This window comes from Triturus cristatus, chromosome 1_1, assembly GCF_964204655.1.
Source record: "Triturus cristatus chromosome 1_1, aTriCri1.1, whole genome shotgun sequence".
Lineage (NCBI taxonomy): Eukaryota > Metazoa > Chordata > Amphibia > Caudata > Salamandridae > Triturus > Triturus cristatus.
In genome coordinates, this window is record NC_140579.1 from 695,574,653 (window position 1) to 695,597,711 (window position 23,059).

Sequence of the window (23,059 nt, forward strand, 5' to 3'; positions counted from 1 at the left end):
TAGACACAGCTACAGCCCGAACGGCTGAACAGAGTTAAATGAAATTTGGCAGAGAGGTAGTCCTCAGGTCAAGGAAGTGCCTTTTGTAGGTTTGGTGTAAATCTGTTCAGTAGATTCTGAGAAAATAGCCTTTAAATCAATATATATATCTGAGCCAGCTTACGGTGCGCTTACGGTGCGCTTACCGTACGCGTACGGTGACGTGCGCGAGCGCGATTCTGATTGGCTGTTAGATCTTAGTAAACATTCGAATCGGTCGATACCAGGAAGCGGCGGCCGCCATTTTGTGTGTTTCACTCAGAAAAAAAAGGGTGATAACTTGAAAAGGGGGCAAGGAATAGAGTTACAGACCCCATAACATTTGAAAGGGGGTCAAAGAAGGACAGAAAAGTACAAAAAAAACATTTTATTAATTTTTAAAAAAAATCGCGGGGTACGCGTACGGTAAGCTTACGGTAAGCTTACCGTACGCGTACGGTAGAAAAAAAAAAAAAAGAAGAAAAAAAAATCTGATTTAAGTGTTTAGATATTAGGGGGCTCTAAAAAGAGCCGTTGTGTTTATGAAGTGATTTGCTTTTTTAGTGGTACCTACAAGTAAGTACCGATGCAGAGTCTAAGGTTCAAGAGGAAGACTCTGTTCCCTTCATCATTGAAGTGTACACCATCTCCTCTATAAATGTCTTGCATGTCGTAACGCAAGTTGTTGTGGTAAATGGAACCCATACCATAGTCTCGGAGGAAAGCAGAAACAGATTTGTTGACGTGCTTTCTTGCTTTGTCAATCTGTGGACAGAAATGATTGGACCAGTTCCATTTTTGCCTTTGGCATATGTTAGAAAACACAAAGGCAGTTTTAGGGAAAAGTGAAAACAGTTGTGCAAAGGTCTCCTTCATAAGCATTTCCAGACCTACCCCAGTCAAAGTGCCTAGGTCATTGCCACCACAGTGCACTATTATGAGGTCAGGGTGTTGGATTTGCATGAAGGATTTCACCAATGGCATCAATTGGTGCCACTTTAACCCTCTCTGACCAATCCATTTAATGTCTACATTTGGCAAAGCAAGGTCTCTCACCATACCTGTTTTCTCTGCATACTTTTCACTCCAGAAGACATAGCTGTGCCCTACAATCCACACTGTGAACATCTTCAAAGGAGAACTGGATGCACTCAGGAGGTGTTATTCAGTAGAATGGTAAAAAGAAATGAAAGACAGTTTGGAAATGGAGGCATACATATATATATTTTTTTTTTTTAAACTGATTGGCTGTTTCATACCATTCTACAATAAAAACTAGGCTGTATGTGTAAATTTATAGAAGCATGTTTTGTATTGGTATAGAAAAATGTGTTACCAAAGAACATTACTATGGATTTGCTGTTAGGTTTGAAAAGTCAAGCACTCCTGCTCTTTGGAAATGAAACATTGTGTGGTGAACTTCTGACCTAACTCTACACAGCAGTGTTTCAAGAGCTGTTGCTATGGTAGCAGGCAGAAGTCAAGTTGGGGGAAGGGTACTAGGCTGAAGTCAAGTTGGGGGAAGGGTACTTTTGGAAAAGGGTTGGTTTTCAACCAATAGAAATGTGTGATTACATTTGAAAAAAAAGGGGGAAGCACTGAGATTTGAAATTAACATGTATATGTGTGGAAAAAGAGAGGAGAGAGGTGTACAGAACAGAGATCCTGGCTCTGATAATCTGCTGTTTGAGTGCCACATTTCTTTCACAACTAACTAATTTTAAAGGTGAGTTTAGAGTTTGAGAGGGGATGTATATGGTAAATTAAGAAATGAATAATAGAATTGGAATTCCTTTTGTTGAAGTTGTGTTTATCATTTTGTGTTTTGGGAGAAATTTAAATGTGAGGAACATGTAAAATAATATGGACTATGTTTTTACGATAAATTAAGGTGTACTGGTATAAATAAGGAATACTTTTAGGGATTGAGGTTGCACTCAGTAATGCAAATACATTCAGCATTACTAAGGCTGGTTGCCCTTGCTGGAGTGTAGTCAGTCACCCAGGTTACACATGTTGCTGATCTCAGAAAGCTGTTTGGTATTGCTCTGGTGATTTTACATTTGCATTAGATGGAAAGGGGGAGGTATTTTTTTGTGCAGAAGCAGACTCTTAGCACACAGCCAGTTGCTTATCCTGTGGAATCATGCACAGTATTCACAACCGAGTGGGGTTTGAGGTTTCAGTCAGTAATGCAAATACATTCAGCATCACTAAGGCTGGTTGCCCTTGCAGTCACCCAGGTTACACATGTTGCTGGTCTGAAAAAGCTGTTTGGACATGTGCTTTTTTAAGAATCTGAAAAGTGGATTCATAATGTGTCAGTCTGTAAAAGTACTTATCACTTGCCAAAAAAAAAGAGTAGTAAGTGTGCTTTCAAATTGGCAAAGAAATTTCGTTTTCTGACTAATATGAAAACATGACTCTGTGTGCAAAGAGGAATTACAGGCAGAGATTTATTGTGTATTGCTCTGGTAATTTTACAGTTGCATAAGTAGGAAAGGGGGAAATATTTTTTTTATGCAGAAGCAGACTCTTAGCACACACCCAGCTGCTGTTATTTTTTTTTTCCCGCTGTTAAGTGATGAATGCAATTGCTTTCACGATTTATAGTGAAATGCAATATATTCTGAAAACAGCAAAAAAAAAGGCAAAAAATTGTTTTTGGAAAATATGTAAATATGTGTACTGTATTATAAAATGTTTTATTAAATATTAATACTTTTTTCTTTTTTTTCAGATTGAGAAAGAAAATTTTCGAAAACTTGAACCATTTTTATAGCAATTAAAATTAAATTTTAATTAATAAATAATTTTTTGAGTGGGTATGGTAAGTCAGAAATTTCATGGTCCCTTTTTTCCACTTCTCCACAATCACATTTTCAGTTTTTCATTGTAGTCTCTCAAGGACCTTGTAATGTGATAATTGATTTTTAGTGTTTTTAAAAAAAAAAAAAAAAAATTACGCGTACGGTAAAAAAAAAATCAAAAAAAAGTTTAAAAAAATATTTAAAAAAAGTTGAAAGGTAAGGTTGGCTCTTAAAAGAGCCGTTGTGTTCGGTCAGGGACAGAGGAAAGAAAGAATGGGAATATTAGTCGGTAGGACAAATGTGCTGGTCTATTTTGTTGTTAACTAGGGCAACACTGGTCTCCCTATGAGCAATTAGACCATGACAAGTGGCGCACCGCATTGTAACCCTCGCAAACCGATGGTTAATTTCCAGAGGACCAGAAAAAGGAGATGCTCCCCCCACAGATGAAGGGCTCAGCTGACCTGCCGAAGATGGACTCGGCCCTGCAGATGATGGACCAGGCTGAGCTGCTGTGGATGTGCTTGGTTGACTTACTGAAGGGTTTCCTCCAGTATGTCGAGCATATGTCCTACCGTGTACATCATGAAGGTGTCTCAACATAGTGTGATTCCCGGAGGAATACTTCTTGTTAGGATTCCCTCTTGAAAGTACACGGTCACACAGTTTACAAGTCACTAAAGGTGCATTTACCTTTTTCTTGCCCTCTGGAAAAGAAAAATACTCCCATATGAAAGAGCTCTTTTGTTTCCTCCTTCTCTGCCTCAAGGTAGTGCTGCTAGCCTCAATCTCAGAAGAGGTCTGCTGTTCTGCCATCGTATCACAAAGACAAGTCAGCTCCTTCTCCTAAGGGATCACAAGCAGAAATGAGGGGAATGGGTGTGGTGTAGGAGAGTTCTAGAACTGAAAGTACTTTAAACCAATCAAAAGTTTTGTTTCTTGGTCACATGACCCAACGTGCGCGTACGTTACGCTTACGGTGCGCTTACGGTAAAAGTACGCATGCGCGTAAAAAAGACACGCGCTCGCGCGCATGCGCAAAACAGTCACTGCACAACACTTCCGCGTAACGTGCGCGTGTAGCGTACACGCCTACGCGCCCCACGCGCAGTACGTGCAGCTACGCAAATTGCGTAACTATACGCAAACAGAGTAGATAAATTACGGACATTGCGTAAACCGTACGCTTACCGTACGCGCACTAAAAAAAAAAAATATATTTTCTATGTTATACTAATATATCTTACCTGTTTGGTAAAAAAAAAAAGAGAAAACTTGATATATTGCAGATTTTTTTTTTTAAAAAACATAGTGTTTTAAGAGAATAAAAAGTTTTTAAAAAAACTTGTTTTTTTTAAAAAAAAAACACATTTAATATAAGAATTTATAATAAAAAAATCATACAAAATCAATAAAAAAAAATATGGGAATCACATATGTTATAGGTAAGAATTAGCATTTAAAAAACCATACAAATTCACTGAAAAAACCATGGGTTTCACACACGTTATAGTTAGAAATTAGCATTTAAAAAACCTTGCAAATTCACTGAAAAAACCATAGGTTTCACACATGTTATAGTTAGGAATTAGCATTAAAAAAACCTTGCAAATTCAGTGAAAAAACCATAGGTTTCACACACGTTATAGTTAGGAATTAGCATTTAAAAAACCTTGCAAATTCAGTGAAAAAACCATAGGTTTCACACACGTTATAGTTAGCTGGACATTTCACTCGTAAAAAACCAATGAAATTTCCCCGTTATAGTTAGTTAAGCTAACTATAACTCGCGCGCCCGCAATGCACTGCTGATGACGTCACATATTACATCACTCATGACATGGTCAGTGACATCACTCATGACATCACTGATGACATCTCAAATGACAGCCTTACTGCAACGTTGAACGTGAGATTTCGCTGGACGACAATTTGTTGTTACGAGCAGAGAAGCTTATTCCTCCTGTGGATTTCAGGAATGAGTTAATAAAAGGGGTCATAAAGGACACCTAGGAGCCTCCTTGACCAAACTCAGCATACATGGCACTTTCTGGTGGCCTGGGATTGACACAGAGATTGAGGAAGTTGTTTCGGCTTGTTCTGTGTGCTGTGCTGCAGATAAAAACCTTAATGTGTTCACACCCCTTCTCCTTCCCATAGAGTGCACAGACAGGCCTTGGATGAAACAAGACATAGACATCACAGGACCGTATGGAATTAGTAGTCTTTTACTACACCTTGCACTGCTGCGCTGGCTGCGGAGTACTTTTACTTTGTCCCCACCACTGGTTGGGCAGGGCCATCTGTATAGACTACACTATGGCAAGACTCAATGGGCAAAGTACTTAAAGTTGGAGCAACATGTGGTTCATGCTGGAGAAAGGCTTGTGTATGAAGAGTAGGATCATACTGAAACTTTACATCCACTGCAAATAAAGAAGAAGCTCACTGCAGCCATCTTAGGTGTGGGGAGCGAGCATTAGGAATGCTTCCTTTGGAGGTTGACTCTAGTGCCAGTACAGGAGAAACACCAATGATTTCTTTTCCCAGCACCAAAGGGTGCTCCTTAAAAACAGCAGTTTGCACAGCTGCAATAATTATTTATTTTAAAGCAAAACATTATTTGGCTAAAGAATAGAAGTGAGACTTGGAAGCAATATGAATGGTCTGTCCTTCATTGTAGGTCACATAGGTATAACCATAGTGACATGCTATGCCTCTGATAACTAGGTTGGTGTTATTGTCCCTAGGTTGTAAATGTTTAGTCTCAAGCATGTCTGCTTGTAGAGCAAGCAACATGTCAATGTGCACAGGTGTCCATTGTTTGTCTGAGAATGTGGGAGAAATCAGGCCATACAAGGTCTTTACTCTCCCAGCATAGTGAGGCAAGTAAGTACGTCCAAAGTTGAGAAATGTCAGCAGGGTTTGCAACTTTTACAGTGTATTAGGAAGCTGCAAGGCAGCATGCTTCTGAAGGAAGTCCAGAGTCCTACCCTTGCCCTTAATGGATAACTCATACCCTAAGAAGATCACCGTCAGGTAGGCAATTTTCTATTTATTTAAATAATGTTTAAAACCATGTGATGTTAATATGGTCACAACCCTATCCACCCTTGTTAGATATAGATCTAAACCATCATCAGCAAGATAGATATCATCAATGTATGACAATGCCCCGGGAACGGGTTATAAAATCACCATAATGCATGCTGAGAAAAAGCCAGGAATGTTCTTACAGCCCATAAACAAGTGTCAAAACAAGCACTGCACCCCGTGAACACTAAAGGCGGTTGAATGCTCACTTTCAGGTGCTATATGGGTTGTTTTGTACTTTGTTCGCACTATGTTGATCATTAAGCCTGCACTATGTGTGCTTTGCACAGCGTAAATTGGCATATTTGAATTTCAATTCCTATAGTCTAGAATATTCAATAGGAGCCTTTTGGAGTCATGAAAAAGGGGCGTGTTCACTGGTTGCAAACAAGGCACTATTATGCTCTGGTATTGCAACTGATCTAATATTGCTTTTATACCACATTTGGCTTCTGGCTTTAAAGGATATTGGGCTAATGCTTGGGAATAACATGTACATTTGAGTGCTTGTCCCACCCTGCGTGATTTCTTTATAAGGCCAGAGTCTGTCTTACAGCCCTTTCACTGGTGTTGATTTCTCTGATGTCTTCTGGTACTATGGGAGAGAAAGCTACCCTTATAATGTCCTCCCCCCTGGGGCACTTCCCTAATAAAGACTAGAGGCCATTCTACTTTAGCTAGAATGATGTCATAATCACCAGACAACTGTGACCAGAAGACCTTTAATAGTACGAGGTATACCCCTTCAATTTGCATGTTTAGAATATAACCCCTATTGGGAAGATTTAAATATTTATCTGGACTCTCGATTCATGTGAATTCATCATTTTGATTCACATCCAGAAACCTTTGAATCGCCTGATGCATTGCTGTGACTTCTACTGCGCTGTCTCGAAGCACTCTCACACAAGTCCTGTTTCGCAGGAGGGCTCGTAGCTGCATCGACATGTTTCTTAGAAAGTCAGCCTACTGTATTCTTCCTTAATGTAGTTTTAATGTCGAATCCTTTCTCCCCCTCTTTAAACTGACGTCAGTCTTGTGTACTGCATCACCTTATCAGTGTATTCCTCCTTTTTTCGGTACTCGGATCGATTCCCCATCTCTGTTGGTTTACCTTCAGTGTCCTAAAAAAAAAACACGAAGAGCAGCTATCAAAATACTGATACTATTCAGATTTATTTATTTTTTTGCAGTCTCTTAAGTTGTTACCGTTCCTGATTCCTGGATTCCTGAGAAGTGGGCGATCCAGTCTGTCTTTTCGCTTTGTCCCTGTTTCTTCTTCCCTTTTGTGGAAGATTTTTCTTTAGTAAAACCCTCAGGGTCCTTTTTAGGTTTCAAATGTGGTTTAACAGGTCATGTACCCAATGAATCATGGCCTACAGAGGTATTCACATCCGCGATTATTTTTGGGAGCTCCCATTCACAATCTTGAATAGGAATCACTTCTACTCTCTGGTGTAAAGCCAGAACCAAAGCTTCTACGTTAATGTTGCTTAGGATGATACAGGAAACCATGGAGAAGTTCCCCATTAACGTCATTCCTAAGTCCAGAGCTGGTACAGCTGTACCTTCCTCAGTACATCATGTGGAACTGCCATTGAAGGCGTGCCATGCGTGCTAGTAGAAATGAATGGAAAAATACTTCCCCAGGTGTTACACTCCTCTACCGTTGGCACCATCCCAAGAGAAGACATATAGTCAACATTTAGTGTTTGTCTTGGGGTGTGGTATGTAGATTCACTGCTTCTAAATGGTTGGTCTTGCAATCTATCCAGAAAGCCATTTCATCACGCTTTATGGGAGCTTTATCCCATGATAATGTTAATAGTCTGTGGACAAATTGTTTGCACTTGTGTAGTTAATGCTGGCCCCACTGCGAAGCCAGGTCTGGAGCTCAAACCATGTTGTATGAGCTCTGCTAGTCTCCTGCATAAGGCTAATGTACAGTTTAAAACCCCAATCACTTTGTCAAGTGTTAAATTTTTGGGGCAAGGAATGGGCGTGTAGCCAGGCAAGCCCGGCCACATAGCTCCTTCATAGCTTATAGGCCCCAAACACACATTTCTGTGCGTATATGGCAGTTGACCACCATGCCAATTCTGCTTTTCCTTATAAGTGAAAGGGATTTTCATCAGATCTACCCCAGTGTAGGCATGAAACTGCCTTGAGGTAACCGTAGAATCGATATACCCAAACTCCACCCATGAGTATAATATCTCAAAGGCATAGGCCGCATGTGAAGCTAATAGGAAAGTAACTGTCCCGGTCAGGGAAACCTCAAGTTTTGAGATGCTGAGGGACTGCTTCCCTGTAATTGGCTCTTATCGCAATAGGTGCTGCCATAGTAAACGGATTCAATTGGAATCAAAGAATTAGAAAACCCACAGAATAGGGAATAACCTTTTAGAAGTTAAGCTTGACAAACCTACTGAAATAGGTGCTCTCTTATCAGCAGTAAGAGGTAACCATGATTACTATGGATGTCTCCGTAATGACATAATAATGGTTTACATTTATGTGACTAGTGAAAAAACTACTCAAGGCATAACCATAGGATACTAATCACATATTGGGCATAAATACTTTCCCACCCAAAGGTCACACAAGTGAACTTGGTTCACTGCATCAACGCTGAATATGAAAGAAAGGTTATTGTAGCCCTGCAGAACCCCACCCAATACATCTTTGAAATAGACTTATTGCTTTTGGATTAATAACAATGCCTGAAAAGAGATTAGGGGCACAGTGGTAACCGAAACAAACATATTTTGTTTCCTACAGTATCACACAGGCACTGCACTAAGAAGAATATACACTTTAACTCAAAAGCCTGTATTACAACAGAACAGATATGTTTATCAGCACATCTAAAACAATTCTGCAGAATATCATAAAAACAGCACAATGTCATGCTATAAGTAACAAGAGTAAAATGAAAATCTCTAACATGGTTAAAATGTCATCTAAAACCCAACTCCCAAAATCCCACTTCTGTGCACTACCCCAGGAGAGCATGAAAAGCAGAACAACTTACAGTTTAAAGGTTCTTAGGGAGAAGGGGTGCACTGCATACCTTGTTGACAGCAAGAGCTGTCATTATCAGTGGAGGCAGTAGGTGAGATTGTCTCTGGGTGAATCTTTTATGACAATCTGAGCGAAGGATCTCTCCTGACCAGTAATTAAGTGGCAGCCCTTATATACTAAATCTTATCAGAAATTGAAATGTCTGACATAGATAATGTGCCTCAAAGTGTGCATCCCAGACCTCTCCCTATGAACACATAAGGCAAAAAGAAGTCAATTCAGACTATACTACTTAGGGTATATGTCTGTATTTGTTTTACTTTGACCTTGAAATGGTGATAAGTAGACACTTGTCCCAAACTGATGGTGCATCCGGTGTTATATCTATGTCATTAGCTAAATGACTTGACACTGTCACAGTTCTTAAAAAGATAAGGTCATACAACATCAGCTTCAAATGGCAGACACGACAGTGATTCTGCATAATTTGAGGAAGAATTGTGACATCCATTACCTAAGATGGCAACTCCTATTACCTAAAATAGCGACTTCCATCACCTTCCATTACTTTAGATGGTGATTTCTATTACGTAAGATGGATTCTGGGACTAATTAAAATGGAGTCAAACCTTCCATGGGGTCATTGAGAGATCTTATAGTCTACAGTCTAGTCTTGTGGGGCGAGTATCAAAGCAAGGGTCTACTGAATTGCAGTTCTTTGTGGACTACCAAGCCCTCAATGAAGTAACCTAGACAGATACCTATCCAATCCCAAGAGCAGATGAGCTTCTGGATCCATTATGTGCTGCAAAGTATTCAAGCATCTTGGATCTGACCAGTGTATATTGGCAGATTGCTTTGGCACCAGCTGCCAAGAGGAGACTGCATTTTTGACAACAGAATACTAAATATCACTTCAAGGTGATGCCTTTGGTTTGAAGAATGCTCCTGACAATTTTCAGCACCTGGTGAACCATATTGTTGCAGGGCTGAATGAATTTGGTGTGGCCTACCTAGATGGCATTGCAGTGTTCAGAAATGTATGGCAGAACCACCTGAGACACCTAGAACATGTGTTGGCTAGAATATAGAAGGCAGAAAGTGCCATCAAGGTGACCGAGTGTCAGGTGGGGTAGTCCACTATAGTCTACCTTGGGGAATGTCAAGATTTGCCCGTTGGATGCCAAAATTCAGTCTGTGGTGGAGTGGGAGGTGCCTACTACCCAGACTGAGGTGAGGACCTTTTTCAAAGTCACCAGATATTATAGGAAAATTGCAGAAAACTATGGAAATATAGTTGCCCGATTGACTGCTTTGACTTCCAAGAAGCAGCCTAGGAAACAGATATGGACTGTAAAGAGTCTATTTCTCAGCAAGAGTTAGACTTTGTAGTGGAGCACATAGCTGGAGTGAGCTGCAGAAATTAACCCTGGGTGAGCTCCGCATAGTTCCACATAGTTTAAAAAAAACTCAGTGGAACTACGCGGAGCTCCACTCCGCCCCAGGCCCACAGAAAGTATTTTTTTTTTTTTTTCTAAAAACACTTACCTTCTCTGCAGGCCGCCCTCCTCCTCGCTGCGGTGTCTTCTTCTTTCCGTTGTCCTCCTCCTCGCGCCCCAATACGTATTACATCTTTACAGTACAGAGACCCAGGGAGGGGGCTTTCTTCAGCCGGAAGGTCCTCCACTTATCTGGTGATGTTGGGACAAAAACACTATCTCTGTTTAATCTGGATTGAATTTTAATCGGTTGATAGACAACCAGTAATAAGATCTTATAGAGGCAATTTTTGATGACCTCACCAGTGAGCACTTCCTTCTTTTCACAGGAGAAGAGAAGCTGGGTATAATCAATGTAACAGATTACCTAAGCCCCTAAGGTCTCAGCTACCATGGCTATGGGTGTGAGATATACATTGAACAAGGTAAGGCTGAGTGTCGAGCCTTGAGGCACTCCAACCATTTACTCACAAGTCTTGGAAGAAAATGGGGGATACAAACCTCTTGGCTTCTTTTATCTAAAAAGGAGGTGAGTCACTTCATGGCTAGGCCCATGATCCTAATAGTTTGGAGGCGGTCAAGGAATCTGCGATGGGGGACAGTATTGAAGGCCATTGATAAGGTTAACATAACCAAGACAGCCTTCCCCCCATTGTCTAGGGGGCCCCTCATGTGCTCCGCTATCTTCAACAGAGCTGTCTCAGTGCCAAACTGAGGTCTGAAAGCTGACTAACTTGGGTGCAAAAGAATATTCTCCTCCAGATATTGTGAGAGTTGCAAATTAACATATTTTTCTAAAACCTGTTCCATAAGACCCATCAGAATGCAGATGAATGCAGGTGAGTACGCAGAATGCAGATGAGCCTCACCTTTCTGTGTTTGCGGCTGTTTCAAGGGAATGCACAAAGTGCAGCTGCTACCCACCCCAGACGTGTATTGGAGACAGGCTGTCAGGCACATAGAGCAGTAAATAAATCAATCAATCAATCAGGGTTGGTAAAGTTCAGCTACTCACCCACGGGGGTATCAAGGCACTGGGGAGGTGGGGGGCAGATCCGATGAGTGCTGGTGTCTTCCAAAGAGCTAGGTCTTGAGGTCCTTCCTGAAGTGGGGCAGTGTAGGGATTTGCCAGAGGGAGGTTGTTTCAGGCCTTTGCTGTGACGTAAGAGAAGGAATTTCCTCCCGTTCTGGTCTTGTAGATGCGTGGGATGGTGGCTAGAAAGAGGTCAGCTGATCTGAGGTGTCTCTTGGGTGTGTGGAAGGAGAAACAGTTGTTCAGGTATGCTGGTCCAATGTTGTGGAGGGACTTGCATGCATGATTGAGGAGCTTGAAGGTTATTCTTTTTTGATGGTGAACCAGTGGAGATCGCAGAGGTGTTAGGTGATGTGATTGTGACGGGGATGGCTAGGATCAGTCTGGCTGTGGCGTTCTGGACGGTCTGGAGTTTGCAAAGAAGTTTCTTGTTGATTCCAGTATAGAGAGCGTTGCTGTAGTCCAGTCTGCTGCTGATGAGGGTGTGCATGACGGTTTTTATGGATTGGGCTGGGATCCATCTGAACATTTCTCAGAGAATGCGGAGGATGTTGAAGCAGGCAGAGGATACGGCGTTGAACTGGTGGTTCATCGTGAGCGATGAGTCAAGTATGAAGCTGAGGTTTCGTGCTTGGTCCATTGGGGTGGGGGGTTTGCAGTAAGTGCAGAGGAATGTCCACTTTCTAAAACAGTAATGTTAAATACAACTTTTCTAGTAAGGAGGATTTATCATTACCATTTCAAAAATGTGAAACATGGAAAAGCTACTCTCTCTGGTCAGGAATGACTGCTTAAAAGTGTATTGAGGAATTCCCAAAGCTGGCCTATGAGAGGGATGAAACTCACAGTAGTGTAAAATGAAATAGGCTGTTTGTCACTACCAGGACCTGCATAAAAGTAAAGTACATGTTCTAACTTTTACTTACATGGCACATTGCCTTTAGGGTTCGTTGGACTTGGCCCTTCTGGCAAGTTCACCCCTAGAACTTTTTGCATTATCCTAGCCTTTTTCCTGTGTTGTACTAGTGGTTTTAGGCCTCTAGGCGCTTTCACACTGTGTCCCAGTGGAAAGCGCGTGCGCTCTGTGTGGTTGAATAAGACTGACCTGCCCTCCCATAGGAATACAGGGGGGATCTGAGTGACCGTGCTAGTTCCTGATGCGTGGGGAGGGCAGGGTCGAGTTTGATATGTGCAAACTCGTGAGAGTGAATGCTGCGCAATGATGTGTGCGGCGTTACTGTAGCTAGTATAGAAGCTCCACTTCTAGACACTGGCATAAATGTGCAGTGACTGTCTGGCGTGTGATTGGCTGGTGTGCCTGGCTCCAGGAGTCAGGATGGGTCTGCCCCAGTGGTGGGGGGAGAGCTCTGCAGGTTGATGAGTGGGAGGAGTACACCTAGGACCTGAATAGGGCTGGGCTTTCCCCACACAATGCTGGCTCCGCCCCCTGTGGTGCGGCTGAAGACCCTGGCCTGCTCTGTGAATAGGGAGAGGGGCTGAGCAAAACAAAGTGCTCAGGACTGTGCCGTGCTCAGAGCCGAGACGCCGCATCGCATCGATCCTCCCCGTACGCTGTACGGCGCCGAGAAGTGTCGCCGCCTGTCCGCCCCGAAGGTACGTCTCGAACGCCGAATGCCACGGACTCTGCAAGCCGATCCTGGCCATCCGCACGTATCCCTGAAGGTCCCGTACCAACGCCGCGTCCCGACACCGCGACCCGACCAGCATCTGAATACGCTGCCGAGCTACGACCCGGACCCATCGACTTGTCCCGCACTGTCCGTCGCGGACCCTACAAAACCAAGGTACTTTGTTCTGTTCGCACCGCAGCGTGCACGCTACAGACCCCGGAGTCCGCAACGATTGTTTGACTCGTACTTTCCTTGTTTTTAATGCCAACGAGTCGCACATCCAGGTACGAACCGTACAAAGCCTGAAAAGAAGCGTAATTGACTAAGAGAAGCCTATTTTTGTATTTTAAGCCTTTTTACAAGAACATTGAACTTTAAAATAATACTGTGGTCATTTTATTCGTTATTCTGGTCTTGTGCTAAGCCTTATATAAAGAAAACTATTTTTGATACAACCTTGACTGGTGTCCATTTGTGGTGTGTCATTGTATTACTGTATGTGTTCACAAATGCTTAACCTATGACGCCCTGAGAATAGTCTTGACTGCTTGCGCCACACTACCTAAAGGGTGAGCAGGGGTTATTTGAAAGGGTGATCCCCTTACTCTGACTTAGAAGTAAGAGTCCCTGCTTGTCACTAATGCATACCGGTGCCAACCAGAGATTCCCAATTCTAACATTGGTGGTCAGCGGTGAGGATTTGAATTTGCATTTGTGATTTATGTACAGTAATTGAGTGAACACCACGTAGTGAGTTCAGACCGATAACGTAGCCACACAGTATTGATTTTTGTTTTTGCTGAAGAATCTCCACTTTAAGAAACCATGCCTAGCTCAGTCAATGGAGGCAGGGCGTCCTCTATATTTTCTGGGGTTGATGACATAGATTGGGAGGAGAGGGCACTGCTGAGGTGCACAAGTGAAATCTTGAAAGGATACCTCTCCAAGTACAGAATTAACCAAACTGGATTGAAAAACAAGGAGCAGTATACCAAGGCGCTGAGGGCCTGGTACGAATCCAAGTTCCCAGAGAGTGTGCTGGAGGTGATACCCGCAGAAGGGGCTTCTGAGCCTGGCAGAGGCCTGTCGCCAGAGGAGATGGCTGACAGGATTGCTGCAAGAACACATGAAGTGGAGATGGCAAAGCTTCAAATGGAAATGGAAAGGGATTATTGTTCTAAATTTGTTTTTAAGTGTCATTTCTGTGGAAATGTGTTTCTGGATTCACCAGTAAGGGTGGGATCAGTGGTGGCAGCAGATGTGTGTCTAGTGCAGGTATTCCCATTCCCAGTTCCCGGGGTAGTGGTACCTGTGTCACGTGGTGGTCAGGTTGAGAAATCAGGGGCGGTAGAAACTGTCTTACCAGTCTTGGGAGGGGTGGGGATGAATGTGTAATGCGCTGGATGAATGTGAATGTCCCATTCCCAGTTCCCGGAGTAATGGTACCTGTGTCACGGGGTGGTCAGGTTGAGAAATCAGGGGCGGTAGAAACTGTCTTACCAGTCTGGGGGGTGTGTGTGTGGATGAATGGTGTGAGTTCTCTGAAATAAGGAGCTTGCTGGTTGATTGGGTGTGAGTTCTCTGGGATAGGGAGCTTGCTGGCTGATTGGGTGTGAGTTCTCTGGGATAGGGAGCTTGCATTGGGGAGTGATTCCAAAAGGAGTGGCTGAGGTGTCTTCCAGCTCAGCGTGGTAGGAAGAGGTTCAGAGTAGCCCAGCTAGGTCTCGGTGTAGGGGCTCACGTCCTGTCTCTGCAGAGAAGGAGTGGGTGGGACTGCATGTCTCCAGGTGCCCGAAACCCAGTCTCAGGGCCTGGATGGTTTCTTTAGGGAACATCAGGTCGGGGGCCTAGGCTGTACCAATAGGTCATTTGAGGAGGATCTCCCAGTGTCTAGAGGACGTGGAGTGTCTGTAATCAGAGCTCCAGTAGTCCTGGTGTCTGGCGGTACCGCTCCAGTTGGGAGGGTGCGGAAGTCCAGAGGGAGGGGTGAAAGGGGGAGGGATTCCCCAGTGGGAACCAGTAGGTCAGGGACCAGCCGGGAGGGCTGAGTCGCCACTGAGTGACCGTGGTGTCCCCACTTCTGTCCTGGGGGGTCTGCACGCCCTGTCAGATGGACAGGAGGTCGTGAAATCAGCGCCAGGCAGACTGTCACACGACCCATTAGTTATGTGTCACCCTCGTTAAGTCCTGGTTCGCCAGGCATCTGACCAAAGGGTACGTCCCTCGGTTGGGGAGCCAGTAGTCGGTGTTTCCAGATCTGGACGTAAGGACAGCTGTAGTCCTGAGGGCAGGTGGGGCTCATCGTACGTGAAGAGACCCTGCTCTACAGTGGAAGGGGGTGCAGAGGGAGGGAGTCCTCGCCTCTGACCCCGTGGATCCCAGGTGGTAGACCAGTTGGTGGAGAGAGGTCCTGAACTGGTGGGAGAGTTGTGTTCTGGTGGGTGCTTCCCTGGGAGGGTGCGGAACCCCAGAAGTAGAGGTAGGGTGGGGCATTCTTGCCCGTGACCTCTGGTCAGCCTGAGTGTGCGGACCCTAGGTTGAAGGATCAGTGGTAGTTGGGAACTACACTGAGAGGGAGAGTAGAGAATGGCTTGTATGCCAGGGGTTACTACCCCCCACTCTGGGTTTGGCAAGGACCAGTGGTATCTGGGTGGCCTAGGGCCTGGTCCTGGCCGTGGACAACTAGGTAGTACCAGTGGGGTAGCCTAGTTGGGCCTGAGTTTTTTTCCAGTTGTTTTTTTTCAAATGGAACCATGTTGATTCAGAATGGCATAGAACCGGAGGGTATCCCTGCAGTGCGGGCCTGCGTCCGTGTTCTATCGCCCCAAGCAGGGAAGACCATCACGGTGGTGATTGGTCTGCCCTGCGTTTTGGCTGGAAGGGGGTTGTGTTGGACTTGGCCCTTCTGGCAAGTTCACCCCTAGAACTATTTGCATTATCCTAGCCTTTTTCCTGTGTTGTACTAGTGGTTTTAGGCCTCTAGGCGCTTTCACACTGTGTCCCAGTGGAAAGCGCGTGCGCTCTGTGTGGTTGAATGAGACTGACCTGCCCTCCCATAGGAATACATGGGGGATCTGAGTGACAGTGCTAGTTCCTGATGCGTGGGGAGTGCAGGGTCTAGTTTGATATGTGCAAACTCGTGAGAGTGAATGCTGCGCAATGATGTGTGCGGCGTTACTGTAGCTAGTATAGAAGCGCCACTTCTAGACACTGGCATAAATGTGCAGTGACTGTCTGGCGTGTGATTGGCTGGTGTGCCTGGCTCCAGGAGTCAGGGTGGGTCTGCCCCAGTGGTGGGGGGAGAGCTCTGCAGGTTGATGAGTGGGAGGAGTACACCTAGGACGTGAATAGGGCTGGGCTTTCCCCACACAATGCTGGCTCCGCCCCCTGTGGTGCGGCTGAAGACCCTGGCCTGCTCTGTGAATAGGGAGAGGGGCTGAGCAAAACAAAGTGCTCAGGAACCAGTTGCATCTGGTTTGCCCCTTCCTTGCACCTTTTGAGAACAAAGGATTTAGTGTATAAAAGAGGGGCTGTGACCCCATGAAAATGTTCTTGTTCTTGTGCTTAACTTGAAACAACCAGGGGCGTGCTGCTGCTGGGGCCCAGGGGAAGGCTTGCCTCCCTGGGCCCTGCCCAGCCCCTGGATGCCTGATGGACTTTGTGGGACCTTTTGTTTCTGTTCCTGGATCTATCAATGACTTTGTGCTGGTCCTCCACATAGCGCCTGGAGAGCGCTTTATTCTAATTTTCCCCAGAGAGAGGAGATCCTGATTGAACCACAAAGAAACTCTGCCTGACCAGAAGGACCTGGAAGAAGCTGAAGGAGAAGTAACTTTCCCTAACCTGGGGGACTGGCCTGCAGTTGGTGCCTTGCTGAGAAATGTGAGGAAAAGACTAAGAGAGACTTTGCACTTTGTTTTCAACAAATCTCCAAGGGCTTGGAAGAAGAGCTGGCCCCCTGAACTGAGTCCCAGGACCATTGGACTCATCTGCCTTCCAAAACTGAGTTGCCTGGACAATTCTTGCTTGTTTCCCGCTGGATTTGGCCCCTGTACGACTCGTACTCCATCCGCCGCGAAGCCGTGTCTTTGCCGCCCGGCACCGTGTGTCTACGCTGATCCAAAAGCGTTAGTATGCACCGTATCCCTCCCGGCCGCATCGCACCTAACCTTCCCCGCTGATTCGAGTCGTACAGCCCTGGCTGCCGAACCCTGTACGCCGGACCCAAGCTTCATTGTCCCGCAGGTACGGTCCGTACGCTGCTAAACGTACTGTACTGTGCCGTGCTCAGAGCCGAGACGCCGCATCGCACCGATCCTCCCCGTACGCTGTACGGCGCCGAGAAGTGTCGCCGCCTATCCGCCCCGAAAGTACGGCTCGAACGCCGAACGCCACGGACTCTGCAAGCCGATCCGGGCCATCCGCACGTATCCCTGAAGGTCCCGTACCAACGCTGCGTCCCGACGCCGCGACCCGACCAGCATCTGAATACGCTGCCGAGCTACGACCCGGACCCATCGACTTGTCCCGCACTGTCCGTCGCGGACCCTACAAAACCAAGGTACTTTGTTCTGTTCACACCGCAGCGTGCACGCTACGGACCCCGGGGTCCGCAACGATTATTTGACTCGTACTTTCCTTGTTTTTAATGCCAACGAGTCGCACATCCAGGTACGAACCGTACAAAGCCTGAAAAGAAGCGTAATTGACTAAGAGAAGCCTATTTTTGTATTTTAAGCCTTTTTACAAGAACATTGAACTTTAAAATAATACTGTGGTCATTTTATTTGTTATTCTGGTCTTGTGCTAAGCCTTATATAAAGAAAACTATTTGTGATACAACCTTGACTGGTGTCCATTTGTGGTGTGTCATTGTATTACTGTATGTGTTCACAAATGCTTAACCTATGACGCCCTGAGAATAGTCTTGACTGCTTGCGCCACACTACCTAAAGGGTGAGCAGGGGTTATTTGAAAGGGTGATCCCCTTACTCTGACTTAGAAGTAAGAGTCCCTGCTTGCCACAAGTGCATACCGGTGCCAACCAGAGATTCCCAATTCTAACAGGGTTACTTAGGGCATACCTTAGAGGTGACTTATACGTAATAAAAGGTGATATAAGGCCTGACAATTCATTTTTAATGGCAAGTCGGCATGGCAGTACACTGCACACTCAGACAATGCAGTGGCAGGACTGAGAGAGGTTTGAAAGGGTACTTGTGTGGGTGGCCCAATCAGTGCTTCAGCCACTAGTAGCATTTGAAGTAGAGGCCCTGGGTATGTGGTATACCACTTTATAAGGGACTTATCAGTACAACAAATAAGCCAAACAGGTATACACCAATGTCCTCATATTTTTCGGGGGAAGCACATGTACTTTAGCACTGGTCAACAATGGTAAAGTGCTCAGAGTCCTAAGGCCAACAAAAAGAATCAGCAAAAATGGGAAGCAAAAGACCAAAGGCCAGTGGGAATACCACCTTTAGGATGACAGGTCTAACAGTGTGGGAATCGTGAGGTTTGGATTGCTAGTGGGGCTTAACCTAAATATTGCCTATAGTGAATAGGGAATAACCACCACAGCTATCGAGAGGGGATTGGGACTCATGGACAACCCTATAAAACACCAGAGCACTGACCTCAGGTAACTGTGTGTATTGTTTGTGAATGTCGTACTTTACTTTGTGTTCGTATATAAATATTCCTTTTTTCATAATAACAAGTATTTTGCTGGACAATCATTTATTGCTGCTGTTGAATATATTTGGAGTTATGTGCCTGTGTTCACCCCCTTGTTCCTACCTTCACCCCGCAAAGCCTTGGAATTCATGGCCAGCACTACCACTGAGAGTCTGGGGAATGGGACATGTGGAATAGAAGGCCTCAGTCCCCATGGTTGGGATGAGTAGCTCATGCTTGCCCTGTGGCCCTCTAAATGGTATTTAACCAGAGTGGCTTTCTGGTCATACCACTGCTTCGTCCTTTAGTGGCTGGCCCCTATATTTTTGTTGGGGCTCTGAGGGATAGAATGTAATCAATAACGTCTTGTGGGGTTTTCCTGGGAGATTTTGCCCACCCCTCCATCACAAGATTAAGAGGTCTTCTTACAGGGTGCCCAAACAGTAACTCAAAGCCCACTCCTTTCTTGAGTACCTCACTGTAAGCAATCAACAAGCATCATAACAAGAGAACCCACTTACGTCTTAAAGGGTCAAACAGGTCTACAACCATTCTCTTCAGGGTATTGCTGAATCTCTCAACATGCCCATTGGTCTGGGGATCGTGTGGTTTGGAGAACATATAGGTTACGTCAACACTCATCCCACATGGCTTTCATGTATGTTGACATCAAGATGGTGCTTCTATCAGATATTACCTCTATCAATGCTCTGGCCACCACAAGCACAGTCACTCTCCTTAGGGGCATGGCTATTGGGTTCCAAGAATGACATTTCTAAATTTTTCCCAGTTGAAGATTGCAGTTTTAAATGTAGTATTGCATCCCAATGTTTCTCCATGGAACAGCCAGCATTGCTACAGTTAAAATAGCTTTTAGGCATTAGTCACTATAAGGACATGTTTAACATTAACTTTCTACATAAACTATATTTCTAAAACCATGTATCCTGCTTTATAGGTTATAGGCCTACTTAGAAGTGACATTAATATTCAGAAGGTAAATTTAGACTTGCCAAAGGGTTTATTTTGACATGACAAATTGTAGTTTAACAATTGCTTCAGTCAGGCTAGATTGATAGTTCTGAAGCTAGGTTTGCATGACACCGTAGTGGAAGGCACATTAGGTACTGCAATCCGCTAGTGGCATTTAACTCCCAGGCCCTGGGAACACTATGTATCATGTACTAGGGACTTATAGGTAAATTAAAATGCAATTCTGGCATTGGTAAACAGGGGTCAAGTGCAGAGAGTTCTATGGCCAGCAAAAACAGATAGGGCAAAAATCTTAGAGTGCATCATGCAAAAGATGGCAATTTTCTACAACAATGTTATTTTAAAATCACCAAAAGATCTTATGAATCTTATGATGCTGTTGTTTATATTCCTTCACCTACAGAAAAAAATTCCCTAAAAATTTCTATGTTAATGCAAAATAGAAATGGTGAAGTCTCAGCCAGGTAACGGCACTGTGGGCAGAGAAATGACCTTATCTAAATCACTCAATCCTGAGCACACTTTAGGAGAGACCTGAATAGCTAACATACATTTGGCCAGAAAGGTGCATATGTGCTATGAACTCACAATGGGAGGTTGAGTAGAAAATGTGTGAGACTCACTGAGACACTAGCATAAAAGCATAAAAATAAGCCAGAGGAGAACCGGTTATTAAGAATGCAGAGACACCTGTCTCAAGACATCTAATAGAGAGCTGATGAAAAGTGGACCTTAGGCATCAGAGACACTAGCATTCATAGGCCTAGATACTTTGAAGAATATACGGAGAGTCTTGGCAACTGTATTACAGAACAGAAAGAGGACTTAATTTGAGATTTGTGTAATCAAAAAAGGGACTAAGGTTTAGGAAACAACACAAGAAGTTTCAGATGTGAGTTGCCTGTAGGAAGGCTCCACCCCTGGTAAGTGAGCCAAAGCAGGCCTAGAAGAAGATTATCAAGAATTATAAACCATATTTTAAAATAAAGCTTGCCTTTCTAAACATTGAACTATATAAAAAAGTAGGGGGTAAGTTCTTTTGAATGACATTTTTTAAAATACTTCTGCACTAAGGCCCAGACTTATCATTATTTGGTGCAGCACAATGCAGCGAGACAACTTGCTGAGCTGCTTCAAATGAAGAGGGCAGGAATGCACCACATATGTCAAGACATGGCACATTCATGCACTTTCCCTGTGCTGGTACACTGGTGTACTGTGACCAGCCTAGCACTAATGAAGGCACCTTTGCACCATGGTGCAAGGGTGCCTGCGTTGCAGCCAGCATTGTTTTTGTGCCGGACAATCTTCAGAGTTGTTTCCTCTTCCTAAGTGTCCTGCAGAGTGCAGCGCACTTAAAAAGGTGAAACAAAGAGGAGAAATAAAGTCGCACCTCCATCAGGAAGGCATACAATTTTGACGCATTTCTAGGTTTATAAGTCTTGGTAAATCTGAGATGCACCAAAATGCATAGGTTGATGTGTAGGAACACCGTGCTGCAGCCCTGTAAACCCTTCCTAGCGCAGAGTAATGCAAAGCAGCAACTTGGGCAGCGGCGGCTGGCACAGATAAGGGCGGCGAGGAGGGGCAGGGCGGGGTGGGGGGGAGTTGACAGACGTCGGGATAGGTAAATTTAAATGAAAAAATAAATAAAACCTTGCGCTCACCCCATCGCCCATGACCTTTGCTAATTTAGAACCATTATCAGTGATTTTTTTAGATATATTCCGGGCCTATATTTGTGATGTTATGTTTGGATTTTAACTGTCTCATTGAGTTCATCATCCCTGACTTACTTGGGCTGCTCTTTTCCTTGTAGACCAAATTGACAGAAAGCAGAGATATCCAGAACTACACCGTAGTGAAAGACTTCATCCTAGTTGGACTCAGCAGTGACCCTCAGCACCAGATCCCACTCTTCGTGTTGTTTCTCTTTCTTTATGCTGTAAACCTCCTTGCAAACATGCTGATGATAGTGACAATAACAGCAAACGCCCGCTTACACTCGCCCATGTACTATTTCCTCCGTAATCTGTCTGTTGTCGATATCTGCATCACATCAACTACAGTTCCCAAAATGCTTGCTGACTTTTTGTCGCAGGTTAAGGCAATTTCCTTCATTGCTTGCATGGCACAGTTTTACTCCTTCATTTCCTTTGCTGGGATAGAATGCCTTCTACTGGCAGTGATGTCTCTGGACCGCTATGTGGCAGTTTGCAAACCCTTGCAGTACACCATGATTATGAATAAAAGAGTTATGTTCTCGCTTGTAGCTACCTGCTGGACTGTGGCTCTCTCTAACGCTTTGCTACACACTCTTCTTATTTCCCGGTTGCCCTTCTGCCCACCTGTCGTCATCAATCATTTTTTTTGTGACTTTCCACCTCTTTTAACACTGTCTTGCCGCGAAACACATATAAACGAGTTGATGATGTATATATCTGGTGGATCTATCATCATCGGATCCTGCCTGTTAATTCTGCTTTCCTACGTGTTCATCATAAGGGCCATACTAAATATTAAGACATCTCATGGGCGCCAGAAATCCTTTTCCACCTGCCTTACGCATCTGACCGTGGTTAGTCTGTATTTCGGACCAGGTGGCTTCAACTACATTCGGCCTACGTCAGTATATCTTTTAAACAAGGACAGAGTGATTGCTGTGATTTATGCAATAGTGACACCAACAATAAATCCCATTATATATAGCTTAAGGAGCAAAGAGGTGCAAGGTTTACTGAGGCAACATTTATTCAGAAAGTAGTATCCAGGTATGTGCAAAATTGTGAGTTTTTTAAAAGTTAGTCTAGGTTTTATTTGTGCATAATTAAGGCTATTTGCCCTTGCTGTTCACCACAAAGCAGTGACTAAGACCATGAATTCCATTTTCATGCTGTTTCTTTGACAAAATGACCCAATACAGTCCTAGCGATTCCTGCATTTTAAACCTGCATTCAGGAACTCATCTTAATTTTACCAGAAGTTAAATACATCTGCACCTTCACCAAGAATGGTAGCAGTGGGTGAAACGTTGTAACTAACATTAGTCTGATAATACTTAAAACACTTCTAAAGGCGCAACAACCAGTATAGGGTGGACATACCACTGTTGTTGGAAATTTGAACATGGCTCAGAAACCAGCATTACATTAAAGAATACATGATTCTTGCTCCATCATTACATAAGATTTCACAACACCCATGTACAGCCGATGCAGCGATAAGCTATATCCTGTAAGTGCATCATTGCAGCCCTACACAATAGAGAGGCAACATATA

At 44.2% G+C, this 23,059-nt stretch overlaps 1 protein-coding gene across 1 annotated transcript; it reads left to right on the forward strand.

The window, feature by feature from the left end:
• The first annotated feature begins 10,836 nt into the window (after positions 1-10,836).
• On the forward strand, positions 10,837-22,544 carry LOC146870891 (olfactory receptor 5AR1-like). Its single transcript, XM_085645147.1, has 2 exons — positions 10,837-10,869; positions 21,600-22,544. The coding sequence occupies exons 1-2, from the start codon at positions 10,837-10,839 to the stop codon at positions 22,542-22,544; spliced, it is 978 nt and encodes a 325-aa protein (XP_085501273.1).
• The last annotated feature ends 515 nt before the right edge of the window (positions 22,545-23,059 follow it).